Below are 21,775 nucleotides of genomic sequence, written 5' to 3'. Positions count from 1 at the left end.
ATCTGACACTAAAGAGTGTGTCGTCCTGTGCCAGTTCTGTTGTTTAGGAAAGGGTCCCTGGCTCTGAACTGGGGACGGTCTGCCTCCCGTCCATTAGTAAGAAATGGTCAGTAATAGCCAGTAAAGTGCAAATAAAATAATGTTATCATGTTATAGGAGGAAAGAGATAGTAGGCTTGCTATCTGGAGATGTGGAATGGAGGAGGGCTTTATTAAAGATGAAGAAATATCCACTTGAGAAGGGGGAATGTTACAAGCTTTTTGATGTGGCAGGAATGGGTAGGTTTGGAATCAAAGGTAGAAGGATTTGCCTTAGAGAGGACAAGAAATGCCTCTCTTGTTACAAAAGGAAAGGAAGTGAGGATAAGTAAAAGTAAGGAAAGGTAACAGAATTCTCAGATGATTCTATTTTCTCTTGGCAGTAGGAGGTTTGAGAGCCAGGAGTCACAGGTTCTGATTTTGAAAAAAGTGGAACTGGTTGAAATTGCTTTTGTAATTTACTGGAGAAACATGCAAATAATAAGAGATAACACTTTTATAATGTTTACTGTGTGCCAAACACTATTCTAAGCATATTTCATGCACTGAACTCATTTAATTCTTACCACAAGCCTATGAAGTGTAGGTACTTTTATCTCCTTTTATAGATGGAAAAATTAAAGCATAGAGATTAAGTGGCTTGCTCAACATCTCTCAGATTGTAAATGAGGGAGCCAGGATTTGAACCCAGACAGTCTGGCTCCAGTGTCCATGTACTTAGCCATTATTCTGCTAGGTTAGCTAAATATTATAGTATTGGTTAGTGACCATAGATTAAGGTGGTCCCTGTTTTCCTATTAGTGATTTTTTTCAGCATCCCTGTATAAGCATGGAAAAGATATAGAATTTAAAGTCTGTATAGTCTATGTATTACAATTTTTAACAAACAAATAAGGTTTATTCATGTTTATACTTTAGTAATAAAAAGTTGATTACCTAATTAACATGACTACTGAATGGAGTTTAGAAATCAATAATGGTTTATAAAATTGAATTCAGTTTTAAAAGAATTAGATTAACTGATTTGATCAATGACTTTTATGATCAGACTTCCATGAAAATAATTTTTTTAAAGTTCATAATACTATTGGCTTTACTTTCTAACTTTGTCAAAATTTGGGTAAACTCAATGGCATTATGTCATTCATGGGGATATTCTTTTTCATCTATTTTTGCCAAATTGATAGATTAGATTAGATTGAATGATTGCTTTAATATAACTTGTTCCAAAAAATTTATGGAATGATTTAGAATCCCAGGCTCTTTAGTAAAATTGTATTGGTTAAGACATTAAATTGGAGTTGCTCCTTTCTCAGGGTATTGTATCCCATCTACTTCTTAATGTACTACATGTAGAACTTGGTCAGTGTCAAAAGATTAAGTGCATTAGGAGTGTTAGATTTCTATTTACAGATATATTCATGAGGAAATAAAACATGCTTTGAGATATGAAAATAACACTTTTGATAGTTTGGCTGAACCATCTTTTGAAGTGAAACTATTCTTTTCTATGGGGAAATTTTGGCATGGGTCTCTGTAAACATGTCCAAAACCCTGACTTTACAGTATGGAACTGCCAGTCTTCCCCTGAAGGCTGTCTTCTATCAGATTTGAAAATCCTTTTTCAGGTTGATGAATAGTTTCTAAATTAAGAACCATGGGCAAGGGGGAAGGGATAGTGGAAGACAAATTTCTTGCCTTTCTTTTGTGGTTTGCTGCAGAGGACAGGTGGGATGAATAAGCAATGCATATTCTCCTTTGCTTTGATACTTTGCTTTCCTTACCTATAATTTTAAAGGATAAAAGGTAAATCAACTATCACAAAATAAATAAGTTAATAAGAAACATTATAAGGCAAGCTAGATAAATGAATAAAAACAAGAGAAGTAGAGAGATAATCATTGATGAATGGATTAAAATGCATATATTCATACAATGGAATATTACTTAGCATTAAAAAAGAAATGAAGTATTCATGCATGCTATAACATGGATTGTCAACCATTATGCTAAGTTAAAGAAGCCAGTCACAAAAAACACATGTAGTATGATGCCATTTATATGAAATGTCCACAATAGTCAAATTCACAGAGTGGATTAGTGTTTGCCTAGAGCGGGGATTGAGGAGGCATCTGAGGGGTAATAGCTGAGAGGTGAAGGAATTCTCTTTAGGGTAATGACAATGTCCTGAAATTGATTGTCATGATGGATACACAACTCTGTGGATATACTAAAAGCCATTGAATTGTATACTTTAAAAGGATGAATTTTATGATATGTGAATTACATCTCAATAAAGCTATCTGCTCCTTGCTGCCCCAGTTCACTGCTCACCCTCAACAGCTCCCATGACAGCCCCAAGATGACTGCTGCAGTGCCTGTATATCAGATATCAAGTGCAGGCCATAATGTTCAAAGCAAGGAAAAGTGTTCCTAAGAGTCTTTTTGTCAGTGAGGATGTTTTTTGAAGCCCCCAGCTGACTTCTCAGATATCTGATTAGTCAAAATCACTTGCAGGGTAAATGGAAATGCTAGGGGTCAACTCTGTTGCAGTAGGGAAGAGAGGTTGGGCTCAATTCCAAACATGACATGGACAAGTGGGGATTTATAGCCGATGAGTAGATTGAGGTGGTGGATGTATGAGGAACTTGATCAGATATCAAGGGTGGGGGGATTCTCACCAAGACTGGGCTATGCAGTCCTGGCAAGGACAGGATGGACAAGGCAGGCCAAGGTGAAGGCTTGTGGAGAAGAGGACTCAGTGGAGCATAACTAATGTTTGGTCAAAAGATAATCTTTGTCCTAGATAGGTTTGATATTTTTTTCATTCTTCTCTTATTATTTGATTAAAAGCCAACAATTTAAGTAACTTTCATCAGGTGTTTAATGCAGTGTAGGTTTTTCTTTAACTGCTTTTATTTCAGAAAGTATGTGTTCCTCTTCACTGAAAAAAGAAAATTACAGCATATTTTCATTTCTGTATTTCTTTAAATAATATGTAGTGTATGGTCTTCATTAATTATTTAAATTAGACCTTCAACTAACAGACCCATTACTAATAGACCAATTCCAGTAAAGTAAAATAAAGTTTTGAACATATGTATTTTTTTTTTTTTAAACAGAGTCTCGCTTTGTTGTCCAGGCTAGAGTGAGTGCTGTGGCATCAGCCTAGCTCACAGCAACCTCAAACTCCTGGGCTTGAGCAATCCTTCTGCCTCAGCCTCCCGAGTAGCTGGGACTACAGGCATGTGCCACCATGCCCGGCTAATTTTTTATATATATATATCAGTTGGCCAATTAATTTCTTTCTATTTATAGTAGAGACGGGGTCTCGCTCTTGCTCAGGCTGGTTTTGAACTCCTGACCTTGAGCAATCTGCCCGCCTCAGCCTCCCAGAGAGCTAGGATTACAGGCATGAGCCACCACGCCCGGCTGAACATATGTATTTTCTGCAACTTCTGCAAAATAAAACCAGCAGAACCAAGATGCTGATCATTAGCAGAATCTGCCATTCCACATACTATGCACTTAAGATAATTTGGAAGCAAATTGTTATTCAGATGATTTAAAATCTGACAATGCAGTGACAGTTTTAGCGAGATAAAATCAAGATAGTTAAAATGCATGTATAGTGCATTTTAAATGCAAACCTATATAACCCCAACTTAAGAACCAAAAAAAATCTTAAAAGTTCATTTGTTACATAGATATTTTGATACTCTAAACACATTTTCTCCCAGGAGGCAACAGCACAAATGATAGTTAAGTTGCTAGGTTAGTTCTAAGAACCTGTTTAGCCAGTTATGTAATTGAACTTTATAATATTATTAGTAACCATAAGCCTTTCTGAAGCAGTAATGGGAAGGAATAGGGAGCAGGGGGCTTGAACTTTGGTATTAGCAGCTGTGGTTGTGATGAGGAGGGAGTGATATCAGTGGAGGAGACTGGCAGATGTAGCTCACTTGGGAAGAGGAAGGGGAATGCATCTGAAACTAGAGGTACAGCAATTGTGTAGTTGGTAGGTGCAGACTGGATAGTAATGAATGTACCTTAAAATACTCCAACTTGACATGTACATTTTGAAAGGCTTATCACAGTAAATATAGCTCTTTAGGCAAACATGCACTTTATTAAAGTGGTTTAGTTGCTATGACAACATATCCAGAATTTATAGCTCCTTGTTTTGAGAGGGCTTCATTTCCACTCTCTGAAGCACTGAAATCCAAGGCTAAAGTTCTTAACAGCTTCCAGTCTCATTGTAGGATAAATTTCTGTTGTTTAGAAAATTTAGACTTGCAAAATGAGGCTTGCATAATCAGTCTTGTGACTTTACAGTCATATGCATGAATTTTAGATAGGTATTTTTTAGTTTTGAAATGCCCCCATTTAAAAAAATTTTTTTATTATTACCAAAGCTACATAGTATCATAGTTTAATGACCAGAAAGAAATAGCTACAACAAAAAATAACAGTCCCCTAATCTTATTCCCTAGAGACAAACACTTTCTATTCTTTTAGTTGATTTTTTTTTTTTTTGGTATTTATTTCAAATTCCTCAACACCGTGCTTCTGTTGCTACTTATTGTATATTACTGCTTACTTTATAATTTTAGCTGTCATCAGTTGGCTTCTCAGAAATTCATAAGTCTGTTTGTTAGTATACAGGGTAAGAAGGCTAAGAGAGAGGGGCAGATCTCAGCATTATATAACTTTTATTTAATCCCCATGAATTTTGTAGGATACACCTACCATCAATATGGGCTTCCTCTATCCAAATACCCTCTATTTTACTCTCTCCAGTGAATAAGTCTCTAGTTTTCTACCAGGATGGTTAGGGTAGTTATGTATTATACAGAATAGGTAGAGAGAAGATATGTAGCAGTGCTGTATGTAATCAACTACTTAAGCATTTTTTTTGGTAAATCCTCATGTTCTAGCCACACTCCTATCCCCATTTCAGAAGTGCCATTTCCTGAGCCTTTTTAAATGACTACAGTGGAAGCCAGGTGCTTGTCCACTTTCCATATTGCCAGCTTAGGGTATGTCAGATTGGTTAATCAGTTACCAGGCATTATCTACTTATTAACTTCCAAAGTTTGACCTTTCTCCAATTCTTTTTGTCCCTATTCATTTTACTATCATTTAAACATAGCATTGAGAGAGAAGAGGGAGTAAATATGTTCAGCCTACCATCTTTTTGCAAAATTTCTAAATAACCAGTTTTCAACAGTTGAGATATTCATGTTTTAAATTTAATTCATGCTATCATCTTTAATTTTAATTCTTATTTAATTCATCCCCAAATGATTTGTTACTCTTAATATGCAACTTGGCCTCAAGTTAACTAAGAAAAGCCTATTCAATCTGAACTTTCTTGATTTTCTTCCTTCTACCTCACAATTTTTCTATTAATATATCTCCCCCTGTTATCTTAGACCTTACTCTTGATGTCTAGATCCCTCATTCCAGCCTCTCCTGTAATCTTCTCTATCCCAGAGACAAGCTAAATACCTTCATTTTCCATTTCTCTTAGCTTATCTACCCCTTTGCCTATTTATAAGTTTACCTACGTTTCTTATGGTAAAAAAATTAATACACCAACTTTCCTTAGACCTTAAACTTCAGTCCCAGATTTACTTATTCTTTTTCAGTCTTCCCTTTAAAAAATACTATTCATCTGATTTTTGTTTTGTTTTTTGCCTTCCATTTTCTTCTTAATTCTATTCTACTTAGTCTTCTATATAAACTTTTTTGAAAATCACCTTCTAAACAAAACTACCAACCTCTTGGCCATAGCCTCCTTTCCACTGAGATGCTTTTCTTGTCTTTTTTCTTTTTTTTTCTCCTAATTCTTGTCTTGTTCTCATTATACCTTTCAGGTTTTTTTCCCCCTCTTGTCCCTCTTCTTCCATATGCCCTTACATGTGAGCTTCTACTTCCTTAGGCTACCTAGAGAACAAATTTGCTAAAAGTTTGTAGAAACTTACTGATTTTTAAGCCATTTTTCTTACTTTATTAAAAGTGACATGTTTTTTCATAAATATTTTTAAGACATTAATAAGGTTTAACTTTTAATATTTAGGCAGGTGCTGTAAAGGATTACATTAAGATGATGCTTCAGAATGATTCACTTAAATTTCTGGTTTTTGCTCATCACTTAAGCATGCTCCAAGCTTGCACAGAAGCAGTCATCGAAAACAAGGTATGTTGCCATTTTTCTATAAAATACTTTTTAGAATGCAGGTATTTACTAAACCAAACATCAATTGTAGTCTCATAGTTGAGGGAGTTTTTTGGCCTTCTTTAGGTAATGGTATATAAATTATTAGATATTTTGCTTGTAAATTATACTACTATATTACTATTATAATAGACTATTAAATTTTCTCTCTCTTTTTTAACCAATCTAATAATTTTCCACTAATCAGATTATTTGGATTTATTAAAAATATACTACCATGATATTCAATAATGTGAATTCTGTTTTTATTCCTAGGTATACTGTTTGAGAGTGGTGTAAGCTGTTGCAAGTTAAAATTTTTATTTATATGTATGGCAGCTTTGAATGTGGGTGACATAGAGGGGAAACAAAGAATGAATTCAGCTAATTTTAATACCCAGCTGCAATTATACCTTTTAAACTTCCAGCAGAATAGTTGATAGAAAATGATTATTAAATTATAGTTTAGATGAATTTGAAACATGTAGCCCAGCTAATTTATCCACCAAATCAGCTGGCCTTACTGCATTTTCTTAAGTCCACCTTGATTTCCAAGAGTCCTGTCAGTTACAGCATTTTCATTTTTTTCCTGTCAAACTTTAAAACTTAGTATACATTGTTTAAGTATTAGCTAATATGTTTATTTATATTACCAAAAAATAATTCTATTATTTTCTTTATAAACAGATTTATAACATAACGTAATAAAGTGCTATACATTAAAAAGTGTTTTCATTGGTTATTATATCATAGCTGAAAACACCCTCTAAGAGTTAATTAACCTAAGAAATAACTTTTTTCTTTTTTTTTTTTAACGTAATCAAGATGTTTGTAAGAAATAACTTTTAAAGACTGAACAACAAAATTAGATTCACAATAGTTTCTAATTCTGATTATATTATACCTTAAAACTACTGGAATCTATTACAAGTATAGCAATCTGTTTCTTTTTCCCACATCCATTTTACTGATATGTTTAGAATCCCATTTAGCTTTACTAAGAGTTAAAAATGTCAGTATTCATGGAGTTGGAAGTGAATTTCTCCCAAACTCTTCTTACCTTAACAATGTATTTTCTTTAGAAAGACCCTCAGAGTATTTTATAATCTTCCTTAATAGATATTAAATGGATCACTGGTCAGTTTATATTTGATTTGTGAAGACAGAAAGTTAATTAGAGGTATTCTATTATATTTAATGATTAACTTGGATATTCCCTTATAAAAGTGAATATTCATATGTCTCAACTATTTAAGGCTATGTTTTCTATAGAAGAGCATATATGAGTGAGACTGTTTGAAATTATGGCTTACAATTGTTTTTAGAAGTTGAATAAGAGTTCTTTTTAGCTATTCTAACACTCACGGATTGTTCCCTTTTCTTAAGTCATTCTTAAAAATGACACTGTTCAGTTTAACACCTACTGTTTCCCTACTTTTTAAAGATATGTGTGGGTGTTTCAGTTCCCCACCTCAATGGAGATGACCATATAACATACATTTTTTAAGTTTAATAATATGAAAAAATAGAACTCAAATGGCAGATTAAAAGTGCTACTTTCCCAGTTAATATTTGAGATATTTCAGAAATAAATGCACTACTCTTATGAATTCTTAATATTTAGAATCATTTTTCTCCACATCTGGTTTATTTTTACTTTGGAATTAGTGATCCTATAACTTTAAAGTTAGTCTGATCCATCATTTAAAATTTGAATATCAATTTACATAGAATTTTACTGAAGGCAACATTAGCTTAATTCAAAAAGATTTGTGGGCTTTTGCTATATGCAAGGCATTGCTCGTGGCATTGATGGGATAAAGATGAATTAGACATAGACTCTACCCTCAAGTAGCTTAAAAGATTAAAAAATAAGAAATTGTTATAAGAAGCTATTAAGAAACTTGATTAAGAATCTTGTATAACATTTACCAATCTGTCATCTTAACCAGTTTTCATTTTTTATGTGACCATAAAAGTAAGCTGTAAAATATATAAAATAAGATTGTTATATAGGGGTTTGTCCTGATTTTGCCATTTCCTTTGTTGATGCTAGACTCGTTATATTAGAATAGATGGAAGTGTTTCATCTTCAGAAAGAATACATCTGGTTAATCAGTTTCAAAAGGATCCTAAAACACGTGTGGCTATCCTAAGCATTCAGGCTGCTGGCCAGGTAAGAAATTTTAGGTCTGAATTTGATAATGCAGTGTCATTGAAATCATGAAAAGGCCATTACCCATAATTTTGGTTTATAAACTTATAACTTTATATGTGGATGTCTAGTGTAATAAATATTTATTCTACTTCAGCAAGTGCTAGGAAGTATAACAGGAAGAGGCCTCGACATCTTTGACTCAAGTCTTCCTAAATTTTCAGGGAAAGAATTTTCCACAAGAATATAGCTCATTTGATTATAATACTTTCCCATGACCGTTTTTCCTTCCTTTGAATTTGCATAGACTTCTCTCCTGCCTTTCTTAAGATCCTTATCTTACTTGGTTGTGTTACAGCGGGATCTGTGAGGCAAGGTGGCCTGAGGGAAAAGAACTCCTCTGTCTCAGGACTTTTTATGGAGTGCCTGTTGTTTGCCCTTTAGAATTAAGTTTTCTTTGCTTTTACTGCAAGTAAATGAAAACTCATATTTAGAGTGACTTAAATATATAAGGTTTCATTCTCTCATGTAGATAGTCCAAGCCTAGCATGGTGGTTCCATGAAGTCCTTAGGACTAATACCCTTCTGGCTTTCTGCTTTATCATTCCTAGCAAGTAGCTCCTATCTAAGAGGGCTGCTAGAGCTCCTTTATCGTATCTGTAGGCCAAGCAGCTGTCTAGATAAAGGCACACCACATCTCATTGGCCTGCAGTAATAACATGGCCACAACTAACTTCAAGAGAAACTGGGAAGAGTAGCCCTTATTTCAGGTATCCTCTCTAAAAATCAGGTGTTATATTTATTACAAAGGAATAAAAGAAGAGATATTAGGGAAAACAATGGCAGTCTCTGCCACACTATATAAGAAGGGCTCCTTCTGAACTTTTTTTTGCTAACATTTTAAAATATTTTGATGTAAATGTCTAAGTCAGGATAGTTAACATGGCGAAAAGTATTAATAATTACTCATACTGCTGTGCGACCAACCTGGTATATGGCAAAGATCTGCTTTTATCCAGCTAATTGATATATATAAAATTGTATATATAGAGAAACTCCATGAATATGAAGCAGTTCTAGAACTTACTAAGAGTTCTAACAAAAAAGAAGGTTGTGTCAACACTTCCTTATGTTGAATTAAGCTCCAATAATCTGAGTTTTATATCTGTTAGAAAATTGCAGCTATAGCGAATATCATCACAAAGAGCTTAAAATTAGTAATGATAGTACTCAGAGGGGGCTCACACTGGTTCTGTCGGGGGCCGATAGTAAGTCTGTGCTGGCCACACACGCTGTCACAGAGCGCAGAGGCAGCCACTGACAACAGGGGGACAGATGGCCGTGGCTGTGATCCAGTAAAACTTTATTCACAAAAGCAGGTGGTGGCAGAGCCGGGCTCTGCCTGCTCCAGGGCACAGGTGGGAGCCTCCCACGGCAGCCTCGTTGGGGCGTCAGCCAACAGGCAAGGTGTCCAGGGGTCTCTGAGCTTTAAAATAGAACGTGGCTCATGACAGCAGGGCTTAGTGGCCTGCCTGGGCACAGCCCTTTACAGGTGGCCATGCCTCTCCCCGAGTGAGTGCGGCCGCTGCGCTCCGCCTGCGTGCTCGGCCCACGCCACCCACTGCTGGGAGAGCCGGGCCGTCGGTTTTGATTCGGAGATCTGTGTCTGGTGGAATCTCCTGAGGGGTCGATGATCGGTCCAAGTGGAGCTTTCCTCCGCAAGTCACCAAGTAGAAAAGGTGTAGTCAGTTATGGTGGCGCGCGCCTGTAGTCCCAGCTACTCAGGATCGCCTGAGCCGGGGAGTTTGAGGCTGCGGTGAGGTGTGATTACGTCACTGTACTCCAGGCTGGGCAACACAGACCTTTTTCTCTCAAACCATTTTATTTTTGTTTTTATTTCAGCATATTATGGGGATACAAATGTTAAAGTTATGTATAAAAAAAAAAAGATAGTACTCAGAGAAGGGGGAGGTGATAAGTAGGAGAAAGCCAGACACAGGAGAGTCTAGGACTTTTTGAAATTCAAAAAAATAAAAAAATAAAAACCTGACTTTTTGAAATAAAGAATGTACAGGGCATTCACATTTTATTCAAGGCTATATTCCTGAAGACCTTACATAATTCAAGACTCATATATTTGAATATTAATATCTTCATAGGAATAATGAAAATAGAAAGGTCTTTATTCTTGCTGTGAATCTCACCTTATAGTTTAGCAACTTCTTAGAGTAATGTTGACCTTGCCAGCATATTTTCTCTCTGTGCTTGTGTAGTCATATGATGCTTTTTATAAGCTTAAAGATGTCCGTCTTTAAATACTGCTTCTTATTTTTTCAGCATTAGCTCTAATATTTTATGACGTTTTGTTCCTAATAACTGCATGGTTTAGCATCATAGTTGTTTGGCTCTGTCCATGTTTTGATTACTTTTAACTTCTTTTCCAAAGTGACTGAATTTCAGTGAATTTTTCAGCCCCAGAGTTAGTGCCACCATTTAATTAATGCTAATATGGCTTTGTTATGAGATATGTAAATATTTTAAGTTAAAACAATGTATCAAAATAATAGCATATCAGTCACAAAAGTCACTCACCCACAGAAGTTCCAGTGCATGTGAACAACAGCATGAATTAGAAGATGTTCCCAAAAGATGATAGTTCTGTTGACTACCTGATATCATTTACTATGATATGGCAATAACATAAGCATGTTCACATTTCATTCAGCCTACCAACTTTAAAGTCGTGCATTTTTTTACCCGTTTTTCATTTGAGGATATTTATATTATTTTATATATTAGTTATAAAATAAGACTTAGTTAATATTTTTATGTCACACTATTTCAAACTCATGAAAAGACAATTGAACAAAAAAATACAATTGTAGTATGTATATTGAGACATAAGGCAATAAACTTCAGGTCTTCGGGATACAGCATGAGAAATTTTACAGGAAGAAAAGACTATGACCAAAGACATGATTTTCTCATTTTATAGCATGGCAATATGAATTAAATCAAGAGGATGTCAATGCTCTCTGCCCAGTTGCTATGGATACCATGTGTTAGGAATTATATTCTCATTTATAATGTATTTTATTAGATTTTCCAATGGTAATGTGAATCTAGTCTTCATCAGAGGATAAAGTGATTTAGTTTATGTAGTTCCATCAAGCTGACTTTGAAATACTGAAATACCTTTTATATATGTTTTTTGTAGTTCACCGGGCTGTCTTGCATTAAACTATCTTCATTTGCCTTTCATGAATTAAATCTTCTTAATCTTGCCTAAAATGAATGACTAATTTGTTTTTAAACCTTTCAGTGTTCTTTTTACCATTTAACATATTCACAAAGACTTTACTATATATGGCTCTATGATACATTCTCAATTAATTTGCATCTCAATTTCTTCACTTTATTTCACTTAGGGATTAACATTTACTGCTGCAAGTCATGTTGTATTTGCTGAGTTGTATTGGGACCCTGGACATATAAAGCAAGCAGAAGACCGTGCTCACCGAATTGGACAGTGCAGTTCTGTGAATATTCACTACCTCGTTGCAAATGGGACTCTAGATACCCTTATGTGGGGAATGTTGAATCGCAAGGTAAAGCTTGTATTTAAACCAAGTTAGCAACTTATTCATTATCATACACATAATCCTTAACTGGGCCTATGTGAGTTAAGAAAGAGGCTGAGTTTAGTGTTTCCCCCAGGGAAAAGATACTTAAGTTCACCAAGATAGTGATGATAATAGAGACCAAGTTCAGAAAAGGCTTCAATTAATAGTACCATACCCATTGTCCTCTGTAATAGGAGCATTAATTTCCATGAATTCGTATTATCTTCCCAGCCCTTCTACTACTTTAGAGGATAAAAGGATAGGGTCAGCTAGCAAAGAAACATAATGTCTCAAGCCCCAAATTCTTTTATAACCTAAAACTAAACCCTTTCCAGAGGATTCTTGAATTCCCAACTAATGCTGGACAGAAGACAGCTTGTACCTAGACTCAAGAAATTGTAGGAATGATGTAGCTTCTTCTGTCCTCTCAGCTGTCTCTTCTTCTCCCCAACCTTGAGAGATGTTAATAGAAAGGACTTGACTGTGGATTAGATTTTTTTTCTTAGTTTGGGCTGCTGTAACCAAGTACCATAGACTAGGTGGCTTATAAGCAATAGAAATTTATTTCTCACACTTCTGGAGGTTAAAAGTCCAAGATTAGAGTGCCAGCATGGTCGCTTCTGGTGAGGACCCTGTTCCATATTGCAGACTACTAACTTCTCCTTGTATCACCACATGGTGGAAAGACCACAAATGAGCTCTCTGGAGTCCCTTTTATAAGGGCACTAATCCTGTACATGAGGGTTCCACCTTCATGATCTAATCACCTCCCAAAGGTCCCAACTCCTAATACCTTCACAATGGGAGTTAGGATTTCAGAATATGAATTTTGGGTAGACATAAACATTCAGTCCATTGCATTTCACTCTCTAGCCCCCCAAAATCTATCTCCTCACTTGCAAGATGCATTCATTCCATCCCAATAGCCCCAAAAGTCTTAACTCATTCAAATATTAACTCTGAAGTCCAAAGTCTCATCTAAAGACTGTCTAAATCTGTTATAGGTGAGGCTCATCCTGTGTCAAAATTCCTCTCCAGCTATGGACCTATAAAACCAAGCAAGTTATGTGCCTCTAAAATACAACTGTGGGACAGGCATAGGGTAGGCATTCCCATTCCAAAAGGGAGATATATGAAAGAAGAGGGTTTGTGGTCCAAAACCTAGCAGGGCAAACTGTGTAGCATATTAAAACTCAAAAATAATCCACTTTGACTCCATACTGTGCACTCCAGGCCCACTGAAGTGGAAGACCTGCCTTCCACATCCACTTGGGTAACTTCTAGACCTATGAGGGTGCCAGTGTCACCCTCATAGCTTGGCTAGATACCATCTGGTCTGGCTCTCTTTCATGGCCACACCCATGGTATAGCTCTCTGTGGGGTGGAGATCATAATCCCAGGTTACCCTGGGCAACTCCACCCCAACAGCTCCACTGTGCCTTCAGCATACCCTTTGAAATTGAGGTGGAAACAGATCATTTCCCCTGTGGCAGGAGTGGCAGCTCTGAATCACCCTTGAAGTCCTTCTTCCCTTATCTTGAAGAATAGCATTGGCCAGGTGTGGTGGCTCATCCCTATAATCCTAGCATTCTGGGAGGCCGAGGTAGGAATATCGAGTTCGAGACCAGTCTGAGCAAAAGTGAGGCACTGTCTCTACTAAAAATAGAAAAATTAGCTGGGCATGGTGGCACATGCCTATAGTCCCAGCTACTTGTGAGGCTGAGGCAGGAGGATTGCTTGAGCCCAGGAGTTTGAGGTTGCAGTCAGCTGTACCCAGGGCGACAGAGTGAGACTCTGGGTCAAAAAAAAAAAAAAAAAGGAATAGCATGTGTTTGCAGTTAAATAGTTCTATGGTCCATCCTGTACGATCTAAGAAGTCTTACAGTCTTCCTTCATTTTGTCCCATTGTCTCTGTTTTCTTTAGTCCCACCTGGTAGGGTTTCTGTTGGCTTAGTATAGTCCCATCTCTATTCCTGGCTTTTGTTCAGATGGCTAGTTAAATCCGTGGATCACATCCAAGCTAATCTCCTTATCAAACAGTCACTTTGTTGCCGAAAGCTCCAGCACTTGTCCCCAAGGCCACATCAGAAGAGCCAAGACAAGTGGTTTTAGGAGGAAAGAGAAGTTTATTAATTTGCCAGCAAATGAGGAGGGTGGCAGATTCCCCTGTCTTAAAGTACCAATGTCCTCCCTCTGAGCAAGAATACAGAGCTTTAAAGGGGAGGTTTTTTTGGTTTTTTTTGAGACAGAGTCTTGCTTTATTGCCCAGGCTAGAGTGAGTGCCATGTCATCAGCCTAGCTCACAGCAACCTCAAATTCCTGGGCTCAAGCAATCCTGCTGCCTCAGCCTCCTGAGTACTGGGACTACAGGCATGCGCCACCATGCCCGGCTAATTTTTTCTATATATATTAGTTGGCCAATTAATTTCTATTTATAGTAGAGACGGTTTCGCTTTTGCTCTGGCTGGTTTCGAACTCCTGACCTCGAGCAATCCACCTCGGCCTCCCAGAGTGCTAGGATTATAAAGGGGAGGTTTTTAGCTTCAAGCTATTGTTGTTCAACTATAGTTGATGGTTCTGATTTATCCCATCTTCAGCTAAAACACTCTTGTGACCTCCCCCACTAGACCCCCCACAATTCCCTTTAGTCATCTCCTGCTGTACTGAGAACAAAGAATACTCCCCTGCCCCTCCGGACCACTGGCCTGGGACAGGGATACAGGTTTTAATTCTCAAGAAGGACATTCCCTGCCCCTCCCAACCATTGGCCTGAGGCAAGGATGCAGGTTTTAATTCCCCAAAGGAGTGAGAGAGGTTTTAGAAAGACAGAAAACATTTTTTACCCTTTTTCAGGCTATTCTCCCTGTTACAACTTGGCCTCACCCTTATTGTTCTCTTCCAAACACTCTCATTTGTTACAATATAGATAGGCTGAAAGTTTTCTAAAACTTTGACATCTGGTTACTTTTTGCTTAACAATTCTGTCTTAAATCATTTCTCTCTTCTCTCATTTTACTATAAGTAGTCAGGAGGAACCAAGCTGCTTCTTCGACACTTTTCTTAGAAAACTCCGTAGCTAAATATCCAATTTTATTGTTCAAAAGTTTTTTCTTCCACAAAACACTAGAACGTTAACACAATTCAGCCAAATTCTTTGCTATTTTATAACAAGGATTGCCTTTCTTCCAGTTTCCAATAACATGTTCCTCATTTCCATCAAAGATCTCATCAGAATGGCCTTTACTGTCCATATTTCTACCAATATTCTGTTCATGATTATGTAGGTATTCTCTAAGAAGACATAAACTTTCTCTATAGTTCTCTTTTCTTTCTGAATTCTCACAAGAATTGCCTTTAAAATTCCATTCACAGCAACCTACTAGGCCTTTACTAGTATGTATCTACCTTTTCCAGCCTCTACTCATTTCTTAGTTCCAAAACACATCCACATCTTTACATATTTGTTACAGTAGTAGCCCCACTTGTTTGCACCAGTTTCTCTCTATTAGTCAGTTTGGGCTACTATACAATAGAAATTTATTTCTCATACTTCTGTAAAATAAAAGTCCAAAATTAAGGTGCCAGCATGGTTGAGTTCTAATGAGGGCCCTTTTAAGGGTTGTTGCTACTGACCTCTTGTATCCTTATGTGGTAGAAAGAGGGCAAGAGAGCTCTCTGGGATCCCTTTTATAAGGGCACTAATCCCATTCATGAGGGATATACCTTCATGACCTAATCACCTCCCAAAGGCCACACCTCCTAACACCATCACATTGGGAGTTAGGATTTCAACATAATGAATTTTGTGGGAACATAAACATTTGGTCAGTTACAGTGGTTTTTAAGCACTGAGTATAAATATTCAAAATGGCCAGTCACATATAGGTTAAGTTTCAAACCCTATAAATATTAAATACAAGTTTTTATGAGAAAAGCAAATTGTATAACTTCTCATTAGACCTGTTTTTCATTAAGCATAGGAATCATTGACTTGGTAATTTGGTTATAATTTGGAGTAGCTATTGCTATAGTTTGATTGTTTTTCCTCTCTGAAACTCATCTTGAAACTTAATCTCCAATGTGGCAGTTTTGAGAGGTGGGCCTCTAAGAGGTGATTGGTTCATAAGGGCTCTGCCTTCATGAATGGAATAGTCCATTCATGGATTAATGGGTTATCATGGGAATGGGACTGGTAGCTTTATAGGAAGAGGAGGAGAGACCTCAGCTAGCATGCTCAGCTGCCTTACCCTGTGATCCCCTGCAATACCTCACAACTCTGCAGAGAGTCCCCACCAGCAAGAAGGCCCTCACCAGATGCGACCCCTTTACCTTGACTTCTCAGCCTCTATAACTGTAAGAAATAAATTCTTTTTCTTTATAAGTTACCAAGTTTCAGGTATTCTGTTGTAAGCAACAGAAAATGGACTAAGGCAATTATATTACTAAAGCCCATGATATATTGGAACAGTAAGATTTTCTTAGTGAATACTTTGTGATTTAAATGCAAAATCAAGTTACTACTTAGTGAATGTCAGCTGTGAAGTGGACTGTTGTAAAATTCATGTGATTTTTCATCTTACAGGCTCAGGTTACAGGGAGCACATTGAATGGTAGGAAGGAAAAAATACATGCTGAGGAAGGTGATAAGGAAAAGTGGGATTTCCTGCAGTTTGCTGAAGCTTGGACTCCAAATGACAGTTCTGAAGAGCTAAGGAGGGAAGTCTTGTTCACTCATGTAAGATTATATGACTTACTCTTTTCTATTTTTCTAATATCCAGAAACTATAACTTTATCATATTGTTTTAAATAGCAGCTCTCAATTATTTATGATGTTGGAAAGAGACTTCACATAAAACTGTAAGCCCTTTTAGGACCAAAACTTAACATTGATAGAAGGAGGATACTACAATGGCTTATCTTTGCTAACAGTTTCAGTACTCACTGTTTAGCTCCTTAGATAAACAAGCTGAATAGAATCCAACCTTCATAAGAAAATATAGAAAGCTATCTTTATGCCCCCAAGGATAAGGAAGGATGTATTAAATTTGCGCTAAAATGCACAAATAATAAAGAGATTAAGATATTTGACTACATCAAAATAAAAAATTTTGTTATGCAGAATTTCTCATAAATAAGTCCCAGACTCAGTAAAGATATTTGCATTACAATGTACAAAATATATGAAGAATTTATACAACTCAATTAGTAAAACACAAACAAGCCAACAGAAAAATAGGCAAAGAATGTAAGCATTAGAGGAGACTTATATATAGCCAATAAACATGAAAAGAAGTTCTGCCTCACTAAAATGAGGCAAATTATAAAGATACCTTTTCCCTTCTACAATTAAAACAGTAAGTAATCTATGGTGTGATAATTCCAGATCATGTGACTGTCCTGTTCTCAAAACCTTTTACTCAGTGGTTTTAGGATTCATTGATGATCTTTGCCTGAATCAATTTTGAAACAGTAGTTTTTCTAATTCAATCATTGCTTCTATTTTATTTTTCTGGGAAGAAAAACTTTACTTCCCTCTTTTTAAAAAAAATCACTATGAACTTTGGGATTCTTTTATTATTGTTATTATTGTGTAATGCATTAGAATCTTTCACCTTTTTTTTAAGCTTAGATCTGGCTAGTGAAAGCTCTTTTAAACTGGCTTTTTGTTTTTTGTTTTTTGGTTTAATTTTTAAACACATCCCCATTCTTCTCTAAGTGTTTCCTTTCTGGCAAAAGATATATTCCAGGTTCACCTTACATTTTCTTTGCCCTAGACCTGGAACTGGCCGTTTCTTTAAAAAGCCCTGATTCCTTTTACTGTGGAATGATATTTAGAAATTAGGATTTTTTTTATTCCTCTGAGATATCATTATTTCTAGGCTCTTTTTAACATACAGAAGATATTCTTATGCATATATATATAAGGATACATGCACCAGGATATTTATTGTCATTTTTTAGAATGCAAAAAATTATAAATAATCAAAATGACCATAAATAGTAGAATGGACTCATAAATTGTCACATAGTAAGATACTATTTAGAAGTTAACATGAATGAATTAGATTTATATGTATCAACATGACCAGATCTTAAAAGCATAAGGTTTCTTTAAAAATGCATAATGTACATAAACACACATACACACAAGTATATTCTATACTTATGAATATGTATATGTGTAATAAAATACATAAAAATTGATGGATTGGAAGAATATATATCAAATTTATAAAATTGGTTACCTCTGGGAGAGGAGGAGAATGGACCTGGAGAAGAGTTAAAATGTGATAGCAACTCCAGCAAAAATGTTTCATTTATTTTAAAAAAGGATCAGAAGTAAATATTACAATATTAGTATTTGTAAATTTTGAATGATGGGTATATGAATGTCTGTTATATTTGCTGTGCAATTCTGAATTTTAAACTCCTAGTCCTACCTTTAACAAATGCTATTTAGAGGCCATATATAAATTCAATAGGAAATAAAATATTAGAGGAGTTTATAATTCATACTATTTGCTGTTTCTTAGTTTTTTTGAAGCAATATGATGTAAGAGTTGAGACAATATAGAGTGAGAGTTACAGAGTTTACTTTTAATTTTCCAAAGAACTGATCAGAAATTATAGGAATAAAATTAAAGTCTTTACACTTTTTCTCATAATACAAAATTAATTTTTTAATGTAAAAATTCTATAAAATATATGGGGAATCAAATTAAATTTTTAATTCTTATTTGAAGGGGTAGTATTTTTTTTCTAGAATACTAGAATACCATTCTGTCAAATATTGCTAAAAAATAGATTATTTTTAAACTTGAAAAACTAATTTTCTTTTAACAGTGTTTATTATATTATATTTTGGCCCACAAAAAATTAATAGAAAGCCCAAGTATTTAAAAATATATACAAATAAAACTGTGGATTGTGACTATTCTTTCTCTAAAATTTCCCCACTATTCCTTAAAAATAAGGAGTTCATTTCTAAAATAGCTATTGAAAATTTGGAATACATTCTCCTATATATGTACATGTTTACTATTTTTAAATGTTTGTCTGCAGAAATATATATATCTATGTACAACATTTAAAAAAAATCACCTGTACCAATGTTACATTCTTGAGTTAGGCATGGGTCTTTCATAATTTAGTGTTACCTTACAGAGTTGCCAATGCATGTCTGTATATATACACACAGTTTGATAGAAATTGTAATCTTAGAATTGTAGGGATTCTTTGTTTATTTTGATTTGTTTTGCTTTGTTGGTATGTGTTTGTTTGTTTGTTGCTTGGCCAGCAAGTGAAATATGCTTTTTTTTTTTTTTTTTTTTTTTTTAAACCATGTTTGGAGCTCAATTTTTTTTTTTTTTTTTAAACCATGTTTGGAGCTCAAGAAATATGCTTTGATTGACTTCAGGTGGGCACACCCTCTCACCACTGTGTCTTTACACCCCCCAGCCTCATGTATTTTAAGAAATGTTCAATTTGTTGAAAGATCCTAAAGAAATTTAATCTAATCAAAATAGTTTTCTTCTGAATATTGCCAGAATTTCAGCATTTCCAATGGGAATTTTTCTGTTTACACTGATTTTTTTTCTGATCCTTTAAAAAAGCCTTTAAATAATTTTTTTCCAAGATTGAGCATTTTTAGGATGCCTCCAATTTTGTCAATAAAACTGCCAAATTAACCAAACTGGCCATTTGTCATCAAAAACTTTTTTAACTAAAAAGTTTGTAGCAGTTCTAATTGGATGGTTTTTAACAGCTTGTAGATATTTCTGTAGTGTCAGCATTTTAAGGAATGTTCATTTCACCTCTGTCCCAGCTCCCTGCTGCTGTAGCTGGAGGGAGCTGGAGCAAAGAAGAGGCGTGCTCCACTATGGGAAGAACAGCTTGTGTGTGTTAGTCAGCACATGACTCAGCCCAGCCTGTCAGCCCCACAGATGGGGAGACCAAGAGGCTCAAAGAGGAGGAGACTCACTAGTAGAAAGTGAGCCTGAAGGGCAAGAGGGATAAACTTAGAGCAGGACAGTCTGGAGGACCCAGCACCCTGGATCTCTAGTTCCCCATAGTCTTCTTAACTCTGCCAATCTATCATATTCAAAATGCTATGAACCTTATAAATGATTTTTAGAAAACAAATGAATTTGGTAAATTTGACAAATTGATCTTCAGTGAATTGGATTTCAGGTGAATTGACTTTTAGCATATTGTTTACTGACCAAATAAGTCACTTAGTATATGGGCTTTGGCAAATTGGTTTTTTGTGAATTGACCTAGGGCCAAATAGTAGTATGATTATGGGTCCTGGGAGAGCTGTGGTTAAGAAGAGGAAGAGTAGGAGATGATAAAAAATTTTCCTAGATAAAATTTTTATATTAGTTTCAGTATCTGCTGCCTTCTTTCTCCCCTGGTGTTCATTGCCCTTTAGAACTGCAGTATCTTTTCTTTCCTCCCTCTCTTAATCAGAATTCTTTTTTTGCCACATAACTAGCTATTGGGATTTAAAAATATATATATGGAATCAGGCCTAATACTCTACTAGGGTACACCAGTGTCAGTGTATTAGTTGTTAAAATATTGAAATATTTTAGTAGTGGTTGGCAAATAGCCATTCTGTAATCCCCACGCGCTCCCTCACCTGCCAAAATAAAACTCAAATTGAAGACCAGCTCAGATGAAGAGAAAAAAATTTCAGGACCACAAGGAAAGATTCATTTGCACAGCACAGTTGGCTGCCCCCTAAAGTGAGCTCTCCTGCCTAGGAGTCCATTACCAGGGTCACTGCCTCAGATGTGGTCAGTCCAGATTCCACTATTTCTTCCTTTCTTCTACATCTGAATGTGTATGACTTCTAAGTAACTCTTTCAGTCTTGAAGTGTTTTAATTTCCCTACAGTGTCTTCCATTGAGTGATAATGTAGGTAATCTCCAGATGGAAGGAGAGAAAGATCCCTTCCTTCAGCTCTAGCTGTGGGAATTTGGGCCTTTCCCTTAACTTCTTTTGGGCCTTTTCTCGTCCTCTTTTTCTCCTTCTCCACTATTGGATATTCAGCAACATCACTTATCTAGCCATTTGACTCCCTAGATTACTAGATGGCTTCGAAGCTCCTTTTTATCCATTATATACAAATGTAAAGTATCCTAAGAGAAACGGTACATAAATGATTCATAGGTCAGCAAAGGAAAGGACTCTAATTGTGGGTAATAAGTCCAGCTTCTGCTTAGAACATGTCTGCTTTCTGCTTGGCTTTTCTTCTAATCTTAGAAAGCCTGAGCTGCTTTCTTTTTATTACTTCACACAGTATTTATTTTTCCATTTTGAAATTAACCTCTAGGAAATTCCCAAGTCCAGCCAGAACCACTACTCCTGGTCATTTCTTGGCAGCTCTTGCTTCCCCCCAAACCATAGTGTCTGCTTTCCCTTACCAGTTGTTTTCATTTTATGTTCTCTTAGTTCAATATCTTCTAGTGCTCCTGCCCCTCCTTAGCCTCTCTGTTACTGCCCCAACTGGGTTATGTTGCCCACCTTATAGAAGGAAACTAATTCACTGAGACAGCAGAGGTTGCAGCAGAGAAAGAGTTTAATATTGCAGGGCACCAAGCGAGGAGACAGTAGAAATTTCTCAAATCCATCTTCGTGAGTATTTTGGGGCCAGGGTTTTTAAATATAGTTTGGCAGAAAAAGGGCTAGCTAGGGAATTGAGTCTGCTAATTAGCTGGTAATGAACTCATAGGG

The 21,775-nt window shown here is 35.9% G+C and overlaps 1 protein-coding gene across 1 annotated transcript in view; it reads left to right on the top strand.

Moving 5' to 3' along the window:
* The window catches only part of ZRANB3 (zinc finger RANBP2-type containing 3), a 242,291-nt gene that overhangs the window by 183,100 nt on the left and 37,416 nt on the right, over positions 1–21,775 (top strand). Inside the window, exons 9-12 of the mRNA XM_020288513.2 lie at positions 6,121–6,240; positions 8,315–8,434; positions 11,842–12,021; positions 16,619–16,771. Of these exons, the coding sequence (XP_020144102.2) occupies positions 6,121–6,240; positions 8,315–8,434; positions 11,842–12,021; positions 16,619–16,771 (573 nt within the window). The remainder of the gene's footprint in view (positions 1–6,120; positions 6,241–8,314; positions 8,435–11,841; positions 12,022–16,618; positions 16,772–21,775) is intronic.

Source organism: Microcebus murinus, chromosome 8 (assembly GCF_040939455.1).
Source record: "Microcebus murinus isolate Inina chromosome 8, M.murinus_Inina_mat1.0, whole genome shotgun sequence".
NCBI classification, from domain to species: domain Eukaryota; kingdom Metazoa; phylum Chordata; class Mammalia; order Primates; family Cheirogaleidae; genus Microcebus; species Microcebus murinus.
Note: the sequence above shows the minus strand (reverse complement) of the source record. Positions and strands in the feature narration are given on the sequence as shown.